General features: G+C 39.3%; 1 protein-coding gene across 2 annotated transcripts in view; it reads left to right on the top strand.

Annotated features, from left to right (window-relative positions):
* Positions 1-18824, top strand: part of LOC117305236 (paired box protein Pax-6-like) — a 103114-nt gene extending 84290 nt beyond the window's left edge. For both annotated transcript variants that reach the window (XM_033790059.1, XM_033790058.1), the window contains 5 exons: positions 6199-6318; positions 13744-13826; positions 15545-15805; positions 16715-16901; positions 17407-18824. In XM_033790059.1, coding sequence (XP_033645950.1) covers positions 6199-6318; positions 13744-13826; positions 15545-15805; positions 16715-16901; positions 17407-17501 — 746 coding nt within the window. In that variant the 3' untranslated portion in view covers positions 17502-18824. The remainder of the gene's footprint in view (positions 1-6198; positions 6319-13743; positions 13827-15544; positions 15806-16714; positions 16902-17406) is intronic.
* The last annotated feature ends 927 nt before the right edge of the window (positions 18825-19751 follow it).

Here is a 19751-nt window from a genome sequence, read left to right as displayed (position 1 = left end):
AGGGATTCGTGCTGTGAATTCGTAATGAATTCATTGACTTTTGTTTGGGTCTCTCTTGCCTTTTTACTGTCTTGCCCGACAGATTGAGTTTGATTCACACAACTTGGTTTTTCAAGAAGAACAAAAAAAGAAAAAAAGCTCAAAGCTTTAAAGCAATCGAGTTCAGACTTTGGAAGACTGTCGAACCTTTTGGGAGACTTTGGACCGAAACAAAATTGTTTAGATCCACGAGTTCAAACGTTTGTGGACTTCCACAGTCTTTTGGATCCGGGTCGGTTGGCCTAATGACCTTCCTTCTTCCCTCTTTTGCAATTTATCGCAGTGACACCCAACTCCAAAATAAAGCAGTTGGTTCTCGGCAATAGTGGAAGATAAAAGGCAACCGGTATACACCGCCCTTGACATCGAAAGTTACAAGATTTCTTACCGTTGTTGAGACATACCTACAAGGTGGTGTGCCTGAAAGCGCTTCTTGTTATCTTTTTGATGAGCAAATTACAGATTAACCTAGTTTTGGCGGGAAGTATTTGCATCGGGCATTCTGTCTTCACTGAGCGTGCAGACGATCGTTCGCATGGTTGATATTTTGATTAACATGCTTTCACACGTGGTGAGGTCCCCCAAGTCAGTCACTTGCTTCACCATCATGTTATCACTCACGTGAAACTTTTAATGGAAATGTTGATGGTGTCTGAAGAAGACACCATCATGCCACATTTTACAATAATTTTTGTATTTTAGGGTGACAGACACCTCTGTTTGACCTTCCATTCGAAGTTCTTCATCTCACCCTTGCTCTATGATCTCACCTGGGGTTTTCTTAACTTGGTGACCATGTTCAGAAACATCTATGTTGAGATAATTCCTCGTGATCTATACTCTATGGTGGGGTTTGTGTATATAGAGGTGGGGTTAGGATCATACACTTGTAGGGTTGTCGGGACTTAGGGTGTCTGAACATTAGAACGTAAAGGGATGTTGAACGTAGGGATGTAGGAACAGGGTCAAATTTCATAGCGCTGCTAAGCACACAAATTTGCTTAGCATGAAATGTATTCCTTGATAAAAACAGGATTACCAACCGTTATTTCCATTTGTTGCATATTGCTTGTTACTTTTATTCAACTGTTGTTTGTTTATCCTCAAAACCACGTGGAAATTTGGTTGGTAATTGTGTTTTTATCGAGGCCAAAATGTCATGCTAACAAATTTGTGTGCTTAGCAGCGCTATGAAATTGGCCCCTGGTGTTTCAACAGTAATATCTAGTGCAATGTAGGCTAGTTATGATATAACACTGTTCTGTTACGAGTTTTGTCGGCGAATGATATACTTTTGAGTTTTGGAAGACTTGTGTTGCAGGCCTACAGTGAACATTTAAATCCCTTACGCTACCTCTTTTAGTTGGCGTGTAAAGTTTGAACAGAACTTGTATTACGCGCGTAATACCCGTAGAGTTATAAAGCACACAGTCACCGTTGCAGATACCCGACCATGCATACACAAAAGGCACACGATTTGTATAGGTGTTGGTAAGGCAGGCTGGATTTCAAGACTAACACAAAGATCGCGAGAGAAAAACCTTGAGTTAAGAAGGAAGCTTTATAGCAGGCGATCATATAATATGATCTCTGTATATGAGAACTGATTATTAGTAAATAGTACGGTGGAGTGAATGAGAGGGAGCGAGGTTGTGTGGGCTTACCGCCCGGGGTGGGAGCACCGCCGGCCCCGCGGCCAGTCACAAAGGCTCTCGGTCTCCAATTATATTTATTGCGTGCGGGGATGACTTGGGACTACGATGCTAGAAGAGGGGAAGGGGGGAAATATAAAAACCCTCCGGATATATTCGAGAAGAAGAAGAAGAAAGAAAAAAAAGAGCCATCTGATATTCATGAACGATGAAGGTGCACGGGTGCGTGCACAAGCGTGGCCCCAGGGGGAGGAACTCTGCAAGGTGGAAGAGTCTTGGCTGATCAATAGTACCATTGCCATGCTGCGGGCTCAAGGTCACATTACCGCTCAGTCCCATCAGCATTGCGCGATCAGAGAACGATGCCGCGCGTGCGGCTTCTTGAAAACAACTTTGCATCTCATCATCCTCCTCCCCTCTCTCTCTCTCTCCAACTCCCACACCATCCACCTTTCCCCTCTTCATCTTCTTCTCTCCTCTTGGCTTTCTCCAGGAAGATGCAGCGGAAGTTGTAAGGAAGGCTTATTAATAATGACTTCTACATCAGTCGATTTCAATTTTTAATGTGTTTGTGTTTAGTTCGCACTCTTTACTTTATGTCTGAATTTAAATTGATTGGCGTGACCTTTAAACAAATGGAAGGTGTATTTAAAATGCCAACAATATTAGAGCCACTCATTCCACACCATATCTAAACATGTATGGTCACTCTTTATAAATTAAAGTAAGTGCCCTTCATGTCTGCCTGTTCTCACAAAAAAAAAACTATTTACTTTGAATTACCACTCTTAGTAATTTTGTGCCCTAATCGTGACGTAACAATGTTTTATATTGGTCTGAAGCCATTATCAAATACAAATTAAAACTCTAATAAATATCACAGTTTTTGGCTTGTGTCTGAGATATAATTATAACAACGAGCAATCAATCGCTTAATCCTGAAACCCAGTCTGACGTTTGCGCATGCCCTGCAGCATTGCGCCCTCAACCGCCCAAAGGTGCTTCTCGTATTAGCCAATCAAATCAATGTAATCCCTTCGTTCAGATTGCTTAACCCATGCCCCAACATCGCAGTAGAACAAAGGTTAATCCTCAAAGCTACTAAATTCCTCTAATCCCCGAATGAACTCGCGATAATCAAAGTCTACTCTTAATCCGATCACGTCTCGCGGTGTTTTACTTGTTCTCGTGAGGCTTTGGTGGTGTCGACCTCGTTTAATCGACGTTTGGCCCACATTACTACGACCTATGGTTGCCGTGTGTTCCTTATCTCTGTCCTCAAGTGTAACCAAGAGCAATTCAATTTGATCTCAATTTAGTTTTGAGTTTTTTAATAGTTTGTACAAGAGAAGTATTCGTTGTTGCCTTCAGTGAAACGCAAAATGGTTTGGTAGGCATAATTTATAGATTGCAAAAAAATGATTCTAAATTAAGTTATAATGTCGTGTACTGCCGGTACATTTTAAAGACGAGAACGTATGTCTCTTCAACCAAAGCAACTGCGTTTTTTAATCCTTAAGAGTGCGGGATTACACTATTAAGTCATGACACATGTGTGTTTACTTCAGAAAGTAGAAATAGCTGTTGCAAACAAATAACCAACAAAATGGACCGATGGCATAAATGCAAATACTAGTTAATGGCCTCACGTTTCGACACTAGCAGAGTCTTTCTCGAAGAAATCAACTGTTTTCTCCAAAGTGCGATTCTTTTGGGAAGTCAAAGTCATTGATATCCTAAACTGGACCTTCCGATTATTATCTTCTTTTTTTTTTATTCTTTAATGGGCTAGAAAATACTTTCACCCATACACTTTGTGCACAAAATTGTACACTATACCCATGCAAACCTACCCAGATCTAGCATCACATGTGTTAAAATAACACCAGTGTAATTGTTTTGGCAACCATTTATATTATTTTAACACCCTTTGCGTAAATTGTGATTCCCTCTTCGTTTTATATATGTAACAACACCCATGGCGCCAGTTTTAACGCCCCAGTTCTAGCAGTGTAGTGTTTTGTATTGTGACATCACACTTTGCTTAACAATTATGATTGAGATCAATTAAGATAAATCTGATCTCTTCGTGAAATCGTCCCCAGGTTCTCCTAAACCGAAAACATGTAACTGTTGACATACAGTGGCTCGACGTGCAGGTGAACTCTAAGTGGCCTTCAAAAAGCTGCAGAATCACCTCTTTGAAATTCTCAATTATTTGAGCTTTGAATTCAGTCTATTGCTTGAAGTGATACATCAGGCACGAAATTATATTGCGGCTGATGAAGCGTGACGTCATTTAACCAATTATCATATCACCCTTCTGGCACACAATGGCAGCTGACGACAGCTCAAAAGACAAACCAATATGGCGCAGCTATGGTGTCGGAAATAGACTCCTTTTCGGTAGGATTGCTTTAAAGAAAAAAAGTACTTTATGATCACCAATACAATTTAGTCTGGGACAGTGGCGTGACTTTGAGGCGTGACGGCCTCTAGTCTATTATAACCTGAAGCAATCGACCTCCACCAGTAAAGCAATGAAAAGACATCACTCGTAAAGTTCGGCAAGCCAATACACTGAGTAATTGCTCTGCCAGTAGAAACGATCGTTCCAAAACCACATTCAAATATATTTATTGGCAAACTCGTCACCTTTACCACTCAGGAGGAGAACGCGACTTGTTGTTGGACGATCAATCACGAACATGTAACTAGTGTATACAAATAGCGCTCCGTTTGAAAACCCATCATCCAAGCAACCACGCTGGCTATAGGCTTTGTCCCGACGCGCCCGGTCTTTTCAAGACACAAGTGAAGCCAATTTAACACCTAGAGCTACACTATTAAAATGACATTGTTCCCGCCAAATGAAAAATATCCGGCTTTTGTTCGGCCGACAATTGTTGTTGACTTGATCAAATTTGGGGCAAATCTATTGCACAATGTCAACCCCCGAAATTCCCTCCGCCACCAACAACAGCACCAATAGAAAACCGCTCTGCCCTCTTCGACACAAAAGAACGGGTGACTGTACTATATTGAACCGGTGGGGGCGTTGTTCAAATGCCTAATGTCGTTCAACCCGTCCGGTCGACCAATTCAAACTGGCGTTTCATTTTCTTTAAGATTCACAGAGAAACACAAGTGTCGATTGGACAGTTTCATTGATGTATTTGAGGGGGAATTGCACAAACATGTTATTCCTATCTCTTTCAAAAGACAGTACTATAAATATTATGTCCGAGTCCAATTAATTAAATAGATAATTTTCTAACATTACAAGCAACCGAATTCATCCATCACGTCTACTCCTACAACTCCTTCACTATCAATAAGACTTTTCCCACTTTGGAGTCCTGCTCACATTCACCCAATCAAACGTCAACAAAAGAAACATTTTAATTTCAATTTTCCAATAATTCCCATTTGTGTCTGCAACCCCAAAACATCACGTCACGCCTCGCTCTCTCTCGTGTGCAACATTCAACTTTTCAACCTCACAATTACCAAAAATTAAGTTCATATCCAATTCCCGATTATAAATGTAAAGAATCGCTCCATTTGTTATCCTCGTGCGGCGTTTGTGGCTCAACATGCCGCGCTGAGTCCCCATTTTTGTCTGATCAATTGAGGGTGAAGCATTTTGTTGTTGTGAACCGATTGAAAAAAATCACAACAGCACGCTCAAAACAACCGACTATATACTCCGTTAGAAGAATGTGTTTATCGCCAGCCAACTCATCAAACAAAGCCCTTTTTTCAAACTCGCACCAAACGAACTTGTATTGTGAGAAGTCAATTCCTTCAATGGAGGGGGGAACAATCTCAGCCAGAGAGGTATTCCACAAGGACTGTGACCTCTAGTGAAGTTTGCCCAGAGGTTATCCAAATCGAGGATACACACACCACCACCTTCCGCTGAAAAACACCAACAGAAACCCTGGGTCGATACCCTCAAAAGGCTACAACTATACACCGGTCCCGCCGACTACCAACGCCGTCAAAAAGTACCCGTTGCAGACGGCAGGTCCCACAACCATGGCCCACCAGACCCAAATAAGTTCGTGGCGTTTGTACACAAATCGTGATGCTTCGGGGGACTATGCATTCAGAAACGGCAGCGAAGTGGCGCAAGATCGCTCCGGTAGATAAGACCTCATTTTCCACCCTCTTTTATAGTCCCCCAACTTTAGTTTTTTCCCCTTTTCGGTTAGGGGCAGCTGCATAATCGACCATCCGTACGCAAGGCACAACAAATTGAATTTAAAGCGAATTAAGTTTTTGTTGAGATCATTTTTACAGTTATTCTGAGGAGTTGTTCAAATCATTTTCCTCCTTTAGTTCAGAAGCAACAAATCTGTTTCCCGCTCTTTTTTATTTAGAGGCATTTTCGTCTGCTTCTCTTTCTTTCCACCCATCGCCCCTGAACATGTATAAAAGACAATCAATCTGTTAATTGCAATGCCTCAACACACCAACATGGCGTTCTTGTGTGCTTATCCAGGTGACGGGGACCTCAAGGATGATGATAGCGAGGAGGCACAGGCTAGGCTGAGATTGAAGAGGAAGCTCCAGAGAAACAGGACCTCATTCACGGCACAACAAATAGAAGAACTAGAGAAGGGTAAGCTGTGTAGATATTAGCTTGACATCGATTACATGTTCTTTCCAGCAATATTGATACTAATAATATTGATCGATCAATATATAACAATATTGTACAGTTGTAAAACTCCTATGTCTAGTTCTGTTTTGTTGTTACTGTTACTCTTTCTTCAAATAAAACAATCAAAGCTGCATTTTCAAGGTTTTACGTCATCAAAACCAACAAGAAAAACCGTTTGGGAAGACAGTTTATCTCAAACTGTGTGATACATGACCGTGTGGTAAAAATAAAATGGTCAACAAATTTTTATTTTTCATTTTTATTTCCCATATTTCTTAGATGGTTTCCTTGTCTAAATGTTTGCATTCTTTCGAAATTTAGACTTGTTGACACCTCGGTTTAAAAGAACAAGTTCAATTGAAATGACTTTGTTGTTTTCCAATGGTGTGCGGTCAATTCAGTTTATAAAGGAAGTGTCACTTTACTTGCCATTGCTGAGTTTGTCAACCTTTAGCTTCAATTTCTAACTTAGGAAATAATATTACACAAATAACAACTGCCCAAAATTGCCATTCCCATGTCATCGTCTCTGACATTCTACAATATTCCAACCCATCTGCACGCAAACATTGTACAACTCCGGCCAACGCACACTGCCGTCCCCCTTTGATCACCGTTTTTCACCGGGCCCAAAGTCGCCTCTCCCCCGGTCGGATAATGAGGAATGAATACCATTTTGTCACGTACGCCCGTACTTTTTGTATAACTCTCTAATTTCCCCGTGCTTTTGAAATAAACTGCCAAGGACGAAATATTTTTCTGTTTAACAAATTAAGGTGGTGACTGTTGCTGCATGCACGCAGACACAGACACCCACACAAAAATGCAAAGACCAGGTGGTTTGGTTGAATATAGACATGTTCGTGACCCATCTTGTGTTTTTATCACAAAGTTTGCCATAATTTTCCCATTGTTTTGACAATTTTTTTGCGAAGGGTAATATTTCTCTTCATATTATAAAGGCGACAACTGTTGCTGCGAGAATAATAGAAAAATAACAATATAACATGCAACGGGCAGATGGCTTGGTTGAATACGAAATGTGTTCGATGTTTTTGTTTTTACTACGAAATGTTTCATTTTTCTATCATTCTTTCTGTGACCTCTTTCATTTCATTTTAAGAGAAAAATTCCACTCTTCCACAAGACCTTGTCAAAAATGATGTCATTCTGCATTAAGGGGTTCAATAACATTGGAGTAAAATGAATTGCTGAAACAGGGTTACCCCCTTTACAGTCCATACGGGTGTAGGCTTGGAGTTTAAAGTGCTTTATACACATCGATGAAGGGTAAAACTAAATTGTTTTCTTTATCTTAGATGCAAAACCCACATATATTATTCATGGACATCATTTTTTTCTAAATAAAAACACGAGCTGAATCGGATATGGAGTCTGCTGTTTCAGTGAGCGCGATGCGACCAACAAGTGCCTATAATACACAATTGTTAATCAAAAAATAATTTGTCCAATGGAATTATGACGAATTATGACGTTTCGTACGTGTTTTATCTCCTCAAACAGTCATAGAAATCGTCCTCGGTGTTGAGAAATTAAATGGCGGTGACTCGCCGCTATAACCCAATCGTCGTCATTACAAATAAGCGATACGGTATATGACGAGAGGAAGTGACGAGAAAAAGAGAGAAAGCACGTTGACTCAATGTCACGACGATGAGGCGTGCTCTTGACGCACGACGTCGTATTTTACCATAGACCAACCTCCATGCTTAATTCGTAGTTTTCTAAATACTGGTTGATTTGTAAAAATGATGTCATATTTTGAAGGCTCTCGCAGAGACTGGTCCACGAGTGAATAATAGCAAAAAAATCATAAATGAAACATAAATTAATGGAAGTGGACACTATTAGTAATTACATAAAAATAATTATTAGCATAAAAACTTACTTGGTAACGAGTAATGGAGAACTGTTGATAGTATAAAACATTGTGAGAAACGGCTCCCTCTGATGTGACGTAGTTTTCGAGAAAGAAGTATTTTTCCTAGAATTTGATTTCGAGATCTCAGATTTAGAATTTGAAGTCTCGGAACCAAGCATCTGAAAGCACACAACTTATAGTGACAAAAATTAGTTAGTGTGTGTTTTCTTTCATTATTATCTCGCAACTTCGATGACCGAAAAAGCTCAAATTTTCGCAGGTTTGTCATTATTTGTATGCATATGTTGAGATACACCAAGTGAGGAGACTAGTCTTTGACAATTACCAATAGTGTCCAATGTCTTTAAAATGATGTCTTATTGTGAAGGCTCTTGCAGAAACTGGTACTCAAGTGAAAGATAAATACAGCAATAATAGTAAAACATCACCAATGAAACATATTAACTTAATGCCGATCGCCCTTGACCATCAAGTATTATTCGGGTCTTAATTATTTTGTAGAAAAATAATTATGTTTCCTTTAATTGTTCGAGTCCAATATCAAAGTCTTCCCTTGCCAAACTGCAAGATACAAACAAAACGTTGATTTCATTTTTTAATTATATCTAAATTATTCGAAGAAAACTAATCGTCAAGAACAACGACCATCCTCGACAAACTGATCATTGGAACGAGATAAAAATAAAAGAAAACGTTGATTTTGCTTTTTCAATTAATTACAAACGGTATCAATGTTTTCTTCTTAATCAAACTTGTTACAATCATAAAATGAAACTGTAGTCCCCCACGAATTATACTCGGGGGGGGGGGGGGGTAGTGAACAGGTAGAACGCAAGAAATCAATGACCGACCGTTGGGGTTAATCATTAAACAAAAATAAACTTGATTATTCTAGAGACGAAATCAAATCTTCAATTTGTATCTTCCGTAAGTCCCGTGTCAAAATAAAATCACTTTAGATTGTTGAAGGGAAAACAACATTTCGATTCACAGCATTTGTTCTGTTCTTTTACATCTTTTTTTTCTTTTTTTTTCTTCTTATAATTCACATTTGCAATTTGGTGGTAACCTTGACTCGTTATCTGGCCAGTTCATCGGGGGTCGCTGCTCGTTAAATCACTCGCAAAACTGTATATTCCGGGTTAGGACCAAGTCATTTACCTCTCACTCGAAAACACATGACTTATCTCCTAATCTGTAAAAAATAAATATGTATTTATTTCCTTAAAACAAAATAAAAAAAATACTCTCTGGTTTAACGAGGTATTTTTATACAATATCCCGACCATTTACCTTTCCACCTTTCCGCTTGCGTTTTTTTTATATATTTATTTCATTGTTGTTTAAATTATTATATTTCTGTCCATGAACGAAATTGATATTTAATTGTTATTCATAAAGGCGACTGAGACTTGTTCAAGTATGACTTAATCAATTAAACAACGACCGTTTCGTGCAGGGATTAATCAGACGGCTGTTTTAAATCGGAAGGGGATTGAGGGGGGGAAATGGTATGGTTTAAACGAGTTTGGTTTGACAATTTAATTTTCTTCTCGGGAACAGGGGGACTTGTTCGTGCGTAATTCCAGTCACGCGATTTAAAAAAAAAAATATCATTTTGTGTCTCTTCAAAGATTTAATAGTACCTCTGGTTTGAATCTTAAAAGCACTTACCACCAACCCTATGCTCAACACAATTTTAGGGAAGGCCAGGTAGAAGGGAAAAATAAATACTTTCGGTCGTTCACCGTTCTGCTTGGCCGACCCTCAAACTCACAAACAACGTTACCTGCTGAGAAATTACAGCCATCCCGAATAAGGGGTAGGAGTACATTATCAAAATTGCACAATTTAGCACTCAGTGGTAACTACAGGCGACGTCTGTACACGGATGATCTATGGGCCCTATTTGTACACGTTCATTGTGTCTGGTGCCCGTCTCTATTGTCCGTGGTCAATACACACAGAGAGATCCTTAACTCACCGTCTGTACCCGGTCCTTTCTCTATTGGTATACCGACAAGGCGGTCCCAACCCATGACACCTTTTGTGGTTCCTGTTTTTCAAGGGTTCGTATAGAAATAAATAACCATTTTGTTTAATAAAAAGGTGCCGACACCATGCCAGTGACCCCTTGTAAAAGTGTAATCACCAAATTTGGTGTGACGCCACAAAAACAAAATGGCGATCGAACTAGGCTATGCAACCGTTTTACCCATCATTGCGTGTCAGAAACTTGCCTTTACTTTGACCTCGGTGAACAAAATGCATAGTTGAGATCTCAACGTAAGTTAGGTGGTTCTTTTTTTTGTCGTTCTTGTTGAGCAGATTAGGACAAATTCTTATTTATGTTTATGGGTGTTAGCACATTGTACCAAAAAGAAACAAAATTTGCAGCAAAGGGTGGTATTAAATTAGCACTTTTCTGAACACAAAATGTGGGTTCTTTCTTGGTTATCTATATTGCGGCAACAGCAATGGTGTAATTTTAACAGCCAAGTTTTGCAAAGAAAGAAAACCAGTCTGACATAAAAAAATCAACTTTCATAATGTGACCCACTTTGATAGTCAGGTTAGTAATGGACGAGGGACATTTTAGAATCAAAGTTTAAACCATCTGTTTGTTTTTCCCTCTCGTGTGTCTCTCTTGAATGTGACCTGGTGCACCTTCAAAAAAAACCTACCCGCAGAAATTGAGCCATAATAAGCTTAACATGCAATGACTTTCACCAGCCAAATTTAATAATTTTGTTTGTGGTGGAAGAGGAACCGGTGTTAGTACTTCATCTTATAATACGTAAAGCCGCGAGAGTTCCGTCCATCGGCGGCTAAAACAAAAGAAGAAGATTCCTTCTTAGCGACATCGCTAAAGCGCCATGACCTTGGCTTCTACTTGCCAAGCCATGCGCAAACACTGGAAATGAAGAACGCATAATAGCCAATGGGCGTCATTCCATTCTGCGCCTCTTTTTTTCTCTCCCCCTCTACTCTGTCTCCTTTTTGGCTCTTCTTTTGATCAGCGCGCAATTAGTTTTTCCCGCCAAGAAAACGAGCCGCGAGTGCACGCATGGCTTGCTACCTGAGATATTGGATGCTGGGAATTACGACTGTACATACAAACTATTCGCAGAGAGACTTGGGCGATGGGCAGGGTCAGCTTTATCACAGTACATTCTTAATACAGTGCAATCTGCAAATAAGCACACACCCAAGCGACACAAAGACAAAAACACGATTTCACGCGCCTAATCGTGAGGCGCGCGCGCGATGTGCCGGCCCCACTCTTCGCGTGGCCACCGTCTTTTGCATTACATGCATCCCCTAGAGGGGGTCTCCTTGGAATTAAAGACATATTTCAAGACGAAAGGGGTAATATCTTCAAGGCTACATCGGCCAGTTGTTGAGCTCTTGATCCTCCGGGGAAATGACTTGCAGGTCCGGGTGTGAGGATCGATAAGTACATGGTTTTGCCTGAGTGGAATGCGTGTACTTATCGAAAAGAACAAAGCAACGACGAAAAAGCAAATAATTAGACCGATGAATTTTTTTACACTTTTTTAAATTCTTTGTCGTATAGAAATGAGAAGCTTTGTTCACTACTCTTACATTAATGTTCCCATCACATGAGCACCATCAATATTGCATTAAAATACCTCGTTAGGGAAACTAATATCACCCACAAATGCAATCTATTGTTACGCACTCCGCGTAATTGCGAGTTTGGCAGGGCAATCCACTGCCGTGAATAACTCGCAGCAGACGGCGGGCGATGGTGGCCGATCAGTGGCTCATTCTTCGTAGTTTCCACCGACAGAAATGGCAGTCTCATACATAAATAATTGCAGTAGTCTTTTGTCAAGGCGTACTTTAATTCGTTTTCAAATTCAGATTTGGAAAACATCAATTTGGAAGATGGTTTTGTTGTATTACTCGTGCATTCATTATTATAAAATGTAATACTCAGAGTGACAATTTGTTGATAACAATTCCTCCATAACTGAGTTTGCAACTTTTAATTTGATAATGTAGTTTTCATAAACTTAACATGGTGACAATGTGATCCTGCTGGCTAGTTCAGTGTTGAATATAATTCCTATTTCCTGAAAAACAAACGGACCGTCCGTGAAAAGCTGGCAGACTTGTGAAATGACAAGCTAACCTGCTTTTGCCAGTCACTAAAATTGTTTAATGCAAACCTTACTAAGTGTGCGTTCTATGCAAAATGATATTCCAAGCCTGTTGAAATAATACAAAAACGTCTTCATGAGCTGTGAGATCATTTTCCCGAAGGTAGCTTCCAATTTGACACAGTTAAGTGTCTAAAAGTCGAAGTGTCTTCGAACATTGGTGTGGATTCTTGAGATATGTTGGACACTGTAGAAGTGCGCTGTTGGTTTTTGTGTTTTCGGTGTACACAGAAAAATTGAACCAAAACTTTAGCAGTGTGTCCAAATAATACCTCAAAACTCGTGGACACTGGATGTGCACTGTTTGGTTTGGAGGTATGCAGACATATTTACCCCCAAGGGATGGTAATGTGTCCAAAATACATCAACATTTGTGGACACTGTTTGGTTTGGGTGTATGCAGACAAATTTACCCCAAACTAATACTGCCACGACTGTGTCCAACATGCCTCAAAATTGCATCGGTTCCTAAAATTTGTATTATGAACATTTTGTGAAGGAACAAAATCGCGCGCTTTCACGGTTCACAGCGATCGAATACTCGTGAGACAAGCACAGTCTTTTCCCAAACTATTTTTTCTACGTCTGGAAAAAAAACCAGCCACCCAATATTATTCTATCCAGTTTAATTTTATACCGAAGCTCCTCGCACCTCATTTAAAATAAGATCAAGAACGATGTGGAAAGCAATAATTTCAAAAGGTCATTTCATAAATAAATACGAGTTTAATTTGTATAGCTATGAATTAAACACAATAGCCCCTCATTGTCAATGCCTTTGATCACCCCCACCCTATGAATGATAGAGTAACTTCTCCATACACAATGCACATGTCCTTGGGGTCAATTACCAAGCTCGCGAGGGGGTACATATATTTTTAATTCTGATAACGGCGGAATTAATTATCTCCAGTGCGAGCGGTTTGACCAATCGAGTTAAAGTGTCGTCGCTTGCTTCATTTACCCGAGACACAGCCCGACCAAAATGTTTTGTTGTGCAAGATGGGTTTAAAATTGCCGGGTAATTTTGTCTCTAAACTCGCGTGAAAAACTATTGTGATCTTGATACAACAAGTGTGGTATTCTGTGTGTTGAAATGTGCACGGAGGGCGCCCTTGCTGTACGTGATGACGTCACTTGCAGACACTTTTGTGTGTAGTAGTTTGTCATTCTGGCCTTGCAAATTGTTGTCATTAATGTCAAGTTAAACACTATAACCAAATAGTTCTTGATATTTTATGACAACTTAAAGACGTGTCCTAAACAAAATGTTCTCTTCTTTTTATTTTCCAGAATTTGAAAGAACACACTACCCAGATGTGTTTGCCAGGGAACGCCTCGCCCAAAAGATTGATCTACCGGAAGCTAGAATACAGGTCAGTTATTTACTTCCGGTGTCATGTTCCTTTAAATACACTGGACACTATTGGTAACCAAGCATCTCAAAGCACACAACTTCGTGTGACAAGAGTGTTTTTCTTCCATTATTATCTCGCAACTTCGACGACCAATTGGGCTCAAGTGTTCACAGGTTTATTATTTTGTGCATTTTGTTGAGATACACCAAGTGAGAAGAATGGTCTTTGACAATTACCAATAGTGTCCAGTGCCTTTAATCAACAACTTAAAGTGGGTTCCAACGTTGCACTCCTCTTGCTCGAATGAGAACACACACCTCAATTTTTGTTCAACACGACGGGGACTCCACATTCTTTAAAAAAGTGGCTTACAAATCTTCACATTATGAGTTTAGCAATGTGTCCACAAACAGAAGAAGTTAGAGATATGATTTCTAAAAACGCCCTCTATAATTGGACGCCAGATATGAATCATAGCACTAGGCTACAGTGATGTTGATTTCTCACGTACAGAAATGATAACTTCACAAATCAAGTTAAAACGCCCGCGTTGAGCTTGTTCATTTATTTTACTTAAACGCCAGGAGATAAAAATCGCCCGGCTAGGGGGCTTTTTAAGGCTCGTGCTGGAAATGTCTATTATTCATATGACTAAACATGTATCAAGAACAAAATCTGGACACAGGTTCAACAAAAACACACCAAAGGCAGGGTACTTTTTTTTAGTTGCGTGGTGGAAGAATCTAATTCTAGCGATGATATCGTTGGAACATTTTTTTTATATTGAATTATTTTGTCAGACCACCTCGCTGATACAATTATGATTAAATTATATTTGATTGTGTATCAATTGGTGTTCATAATAATGAAAAAAAACATTTCTAAGAATACGAGTGTGGTGATGGGAATATTCTGATATCAGTTAGTGAATAATTCCACAATATACTCATGAAAATGTTCCCTCAATAGAATTCGTTTATCTTGAAGACGATCAGAGCATACTGGTCAAATCGTCGTTTTGTTATAAATTATTATACGATGATTTCTATTCTGAGTGCAATTTTTCATGTTTTGCTTTGTTTTAATTGTTTTTCTTTTTCCATTTTGTGATTGTACTTAATTTTGTTAATTTATATAATAAACCATTGATGAATGAATACATAAATAAAATTACTTAATACATTGTTTCCTCACCATGCAGTTTTAAATCCTACTTACATATGCCTAGTTAGTGGTACACGTTTTCAAATAAATAAAAAATAATGTTACATGACTTAAACTAATAAAAAATAAAGCATATTGTAAGTTTAAATAATACAATAAATAATAATAATAATAAACTACAGCATTTATAAGGCGCACTTTACTGAAAAGGAGAAACATTCAAAGGCGCCGGTCAAGTTTTGTCAAGATGTTGGAAAGCAAGCAAGAATAAGTGTGTTTTGAGTTTCTGCTGGAAGAGAGTGATGTTGTGTATTTGTCTGAGGTCATCCGGAAGTGAGTTCCAGAGTCTTGGTGCTATGTTGGAGTAAGCCCTGTCCCCATAACTGACCAGTCGAGTTCGAGGAACATGGAGCGTATTTCTGATAGATCTTAGACCTTACAACAGCTTTCAAGTTGTCCGTTTGGACACAGGGGCATTAGGGATAGCAGTTGTTAAACTGATAAGACTACCATGTCCAAACAAATCAATAACAAAATAATGACATTTCCCAAATTATTGTTTTGTCTTTTAGGTTTGGTTTTCGAATCGCCGCGCCAAATGGCGTCGCGAGGAGAAACTCCGGAACCAGCGGCGGCAACAGACCGAGGCCCCGCCTCAGTCTTCCAGTCATCTGCCCATTAGTAACCTAGGCGGATTCTCCAATAACATCAGTGTATACCAGCCTATTCCTCAGCCATCTGCTCCGATGGTACCTCGCACGGCTGAGAGTTATAGCGCCCTCCCGCCCGTTCCGAGTTTTAGTATGGCGGCAGCTCCAAATCTGAATGTGCAGGTCAGTTCAGAGGCAGAGAGTGCTTTTGATATTGTCAAAGGCCAGGGACCAATTTCATAGAGCTGCTTAAGCAAAACAATTGCTTAAGAATTGCTTAAGTACGAAAATAGCTCGCTTATTTTACACATGTTACTGGCCAAAATTTAATGCCATATACTTTGCTTGTGACTGGTATTTAGCTGTTGTTAACTTAGCATAACAATATTGAGTGGAGTCTTGGCCGGTAATCTGATTTTACTAAGCAAGGATTTTTTTTTTGTTTAAGCAACATTTTGTGCTTAAGCAGCTCTATGAAATTGGTCCCAGTATCCTCACTTGGTGTATCCCCACTTGTTGTATTCCAACATATTATATTCATCAAGTAGTTGTGAAACATTTGGCTCAATTGGTCATCGAAGTTGCAAGAAATTGAAGGCAATGAAGAATTTTGATAATTGCCAAAGACCTGGGGTCGATTTCACAAAGAGTTAGGACTAGTCTTAACTTAGGACTAGTCCTAGGAGATATACAAATTGCATGGATAGTCCTAAGTTAGGACGAGTAACTGGTCCTAACTCGAGATTAGACTAGTCCTAACTCTTTGTGAAATCCACCCCAGTTTTCTCACTTGGTGTGTATAACCACTTGGTGTATCCCAACATAATTATGTACCAAGTAACCAAACTGTGAATATTTGGGCTCGAAATGGTCATTGAAGATGCAATAAATTAAAGGTAATGTATCTTTTTGAGGCAGGCACTGAAGACCCAATACACAGTTACGCAATGCTCCTGTATGAGGCGGGATTATAACCGAGTTCCACAGTGGTGAAAGGCAGGGAAAGGAACTAACCGAGCCAACCTCATCCCCAAACCTGAATGAAAACCCATGACTAAAATGACTAAAAGTATTTCCTTGTTTCGTTAACAGCCACCGAGAGATTCCGGAAGTTACCGAAGCATGATGGGTTCCGTCTCCCATGGTTACCACCATGAATCCCTCTACGGTACACCGAGCCAGCATCACGCCATGCAATCCCACCATGCTACCCACTCCTCCCACGGCCACATGCAGAGCCACCACATGAACAGTGCTTGCAACAACGGTGCATTCTCAAGTAAGTAGTCCGCCATTTTGTTGTTCTAAATTAGTGTAACCAAATCGAGGCTGGAAGCCAAAACAAACTCTTCTAATACTGGTACTGTTTTCTAGTAAAGGACTGTACTATGATAGTTTTCTTTTTTTGCAATTCTGAGTTTTTTGCTCTTTTATTTTGGGGGTCAAGTGTTTGCTTTTAATCGTTTTAACTACCACTTTATTGTTTAAACTTCTATAATTGTACATTCAAAATCACAATTCAGTAGTTTTACTGCTAGGAAGTGTCTTTTAATCAATATTGTTGAAATTAATAGACATAATAATACTGAATGATTGCGATATTTAGTTGAATTGAAAACCGGTCATCAATGTTTGTGTGAATAAGGAAACAAGACAAAGGTAACTTGTGATCCATGCTTTGGCAAGCTAATGATACGTCACAAGGGCAGACTTTTCCTCTTAGAACATTTTAAAACGTAAATATTTATTGGGTTTTTTTTGTCTTCTTCTTTTTTCCACTACAGGTCTTATTTCTCCAGGGGTGTCAGTACCAGTCCAAGTTCCAGGGGGTAACCCTGGAGACTCCCACACGTCCCAGTACTGGCCACGTATACAGTAAAGCAAGGGCACATCCATGGGATCAAGGTTGATTGGACTCGCTCCCCATGTAACGAGGTTGAGAGTTGGGTGGATGCTATGTGTAAGAAGACATGAGGTTAAAAGCAACATTTGATGACGTAGAACACAGTAACCTTCAGCTAAGTGCTAATACCATCCTCGATGACTTACACCAATAACCTCGTCCCCAAATCGCACAGGTGCCATTGGTGACTAATGTTGTAGGTCAAAAACGAAGAAATATTATTATGTACATTCCAGAGTTGACCTCTCGTGGTGTTCGAGTGTCAAAGGTCATAGGTTTTGAACTCAGTCTGAGAGGCACCAATACGTGAATGGATTCTGCCTCGTTGGAACATAATGCTGTTAAAGTTGACTGTGAATCGTCTTAAACATTATCGTACAGATTCAACTGGATGTTGCAACTGAACAAACATAACATTATTATGCGTTGTAAAGCACCTCGTCAATTCATTACACTATCCGAATGCCGACTCGAGTCGAACACGAGACACCATCAATATCGTTGACCAGCACGGGACTCGGCACTTCGTGTTCCAAAACGAGACTGTATTCATCAAAACGAGGCTTACACTTCAGAGGCTGACTGAGATAATGTGTTTCAAAACCAAACTACCGGCTCTGCAGATGAGATTTTGTATAAGTCTTTCAGTTGCTTTTGAACATGTGGTCCGGGAGATTTCCTGCAACAGCATCAGTCTCTCCATCCACAAACAAAAAGGTCAAAGACGATTTATGATCGATTACTGACGCCGCTAAGAGACTCGATGTCCATTATGGGAAACCTTTCATGCAGCATCCCTGTGGAGGCCGCCATGTTGGATCCACGCAAAAACTGAGATAATTATCTGTAACTCACCGACTGGAGAAGGAAAACAAAACACTTTAGTTGACAACTTTTCTACTATCTCAGGAACTTTCATGTTGTCGGTGTATTGTTTCTGGTGATAAATCTTTCATGTAATCGTTAATTTAAAACAATCTTTTGAAAGGGGGAAAAAGAAGAAAAAAACAATGTATGATACTCCTCGTTGTATTTGATCAATAGACTTGTTACTGTAGATTGTAGTGATATGTAGATATTAGTAGTGATGCAATTCTCTCTAAACAATAGATATGACATAATGACGTCACTGCATTTACGTGTAGGGCGCCCTCTGTTGAACAAAACATCTCGTTAGAGACACAGAGTCTGAGAAAACGCTGTTGAAATTAAAATCGAGATGGGTTTTAGTTTCGATGGTTGGTGTCAAGAGAGGGCGCTCCAACTGTAAATAGGTGTTACATAGACCTTTTCGCAAATACCGGGGCGCGCGCGTAAAGCTTGGAACTAGGTGCATTGTGGTCTTGCTGGTATCCAAATTTGATCCATATCTATCCCACAATGCACCTCATTCAACAGTCTGCGCTTGCACATTGGTATTTGCGATAAGGTCTATGGTATCATAGGTGGTAAACACAGGGGGATTTTTCTAGTAAGATTTTATCGTTATTGTTGTTATAAAGTGAACCATTTCTGGGTGTAACATAATGTCGTGTGTTTTGTTATGTTAAAAATGCGACCAAGTTTTTGTTCTTGTTTTTAATTTGATTTTTGTTTTCATTTTCAATCTGATAAATATAGTTTGACATGATCTTATACAAAAAACATTGCTTTTATTTCTGACCATGGATTTCGTTTTGTACACTTCTAGTCATTTCAAAATATTTATTTGACACTTTGTGGTCCCTATTTAAGGGATAGGACAACGTTTTGCTGGTGAAAAAAACATTCATTCCAATCTTGAACTTTTCAAGATACATACCGCAATGAAATGGTATGTTGTTGTTTTTAATTGGGGAGAATTCATTCCAAGATATAAAAATCACCACCAAATTACCCAGCGTAAGTATTTGAAGCTGTGAAAATCTAGAATTTTGTCAATTCGAAAGAGCGTTTCATTGGCATCCAACACCTTAAAGGTTTGCAAAATGCCGCATGAGAGTTACACATTGAGTATTAAGTTTTAGTGTAAAACTGTAACATTGACAGCCGTGTCACAGCCCCAATATCTTTTAGATACATGAATTAATTAAATAATTATTAAATTAAGTATTAAATGGATGCATTCCTTTCTTAAGTAATGCCCTCAAATCAACTTTAATCACATTTTTCCTTGTGATACTTCAAGCTGAAATAAACTTACTGCTTTCAGAATCTAATAACAAATCTATTATTATTCACTTTGGA

Source organism: Asterias rubens, chromosome 22 (assembly GCF_902459465.1).
Source record: "Asterias rubens chromosome 22, eAstRub1.3, whole genome shotgun sequence".
Classification (NCBI taxonomy): domain Eukaryota; kingdom Metazoa; phylum Echinodermata; class Asteroidea; order Forcipulatida; family Asteriidae; genus Asterias; species Asterias rubens.
Note: the sequence above shows the minus strand (reverse complement) of the source record. Positions and strands in the feature narration are given on the sequence as shown.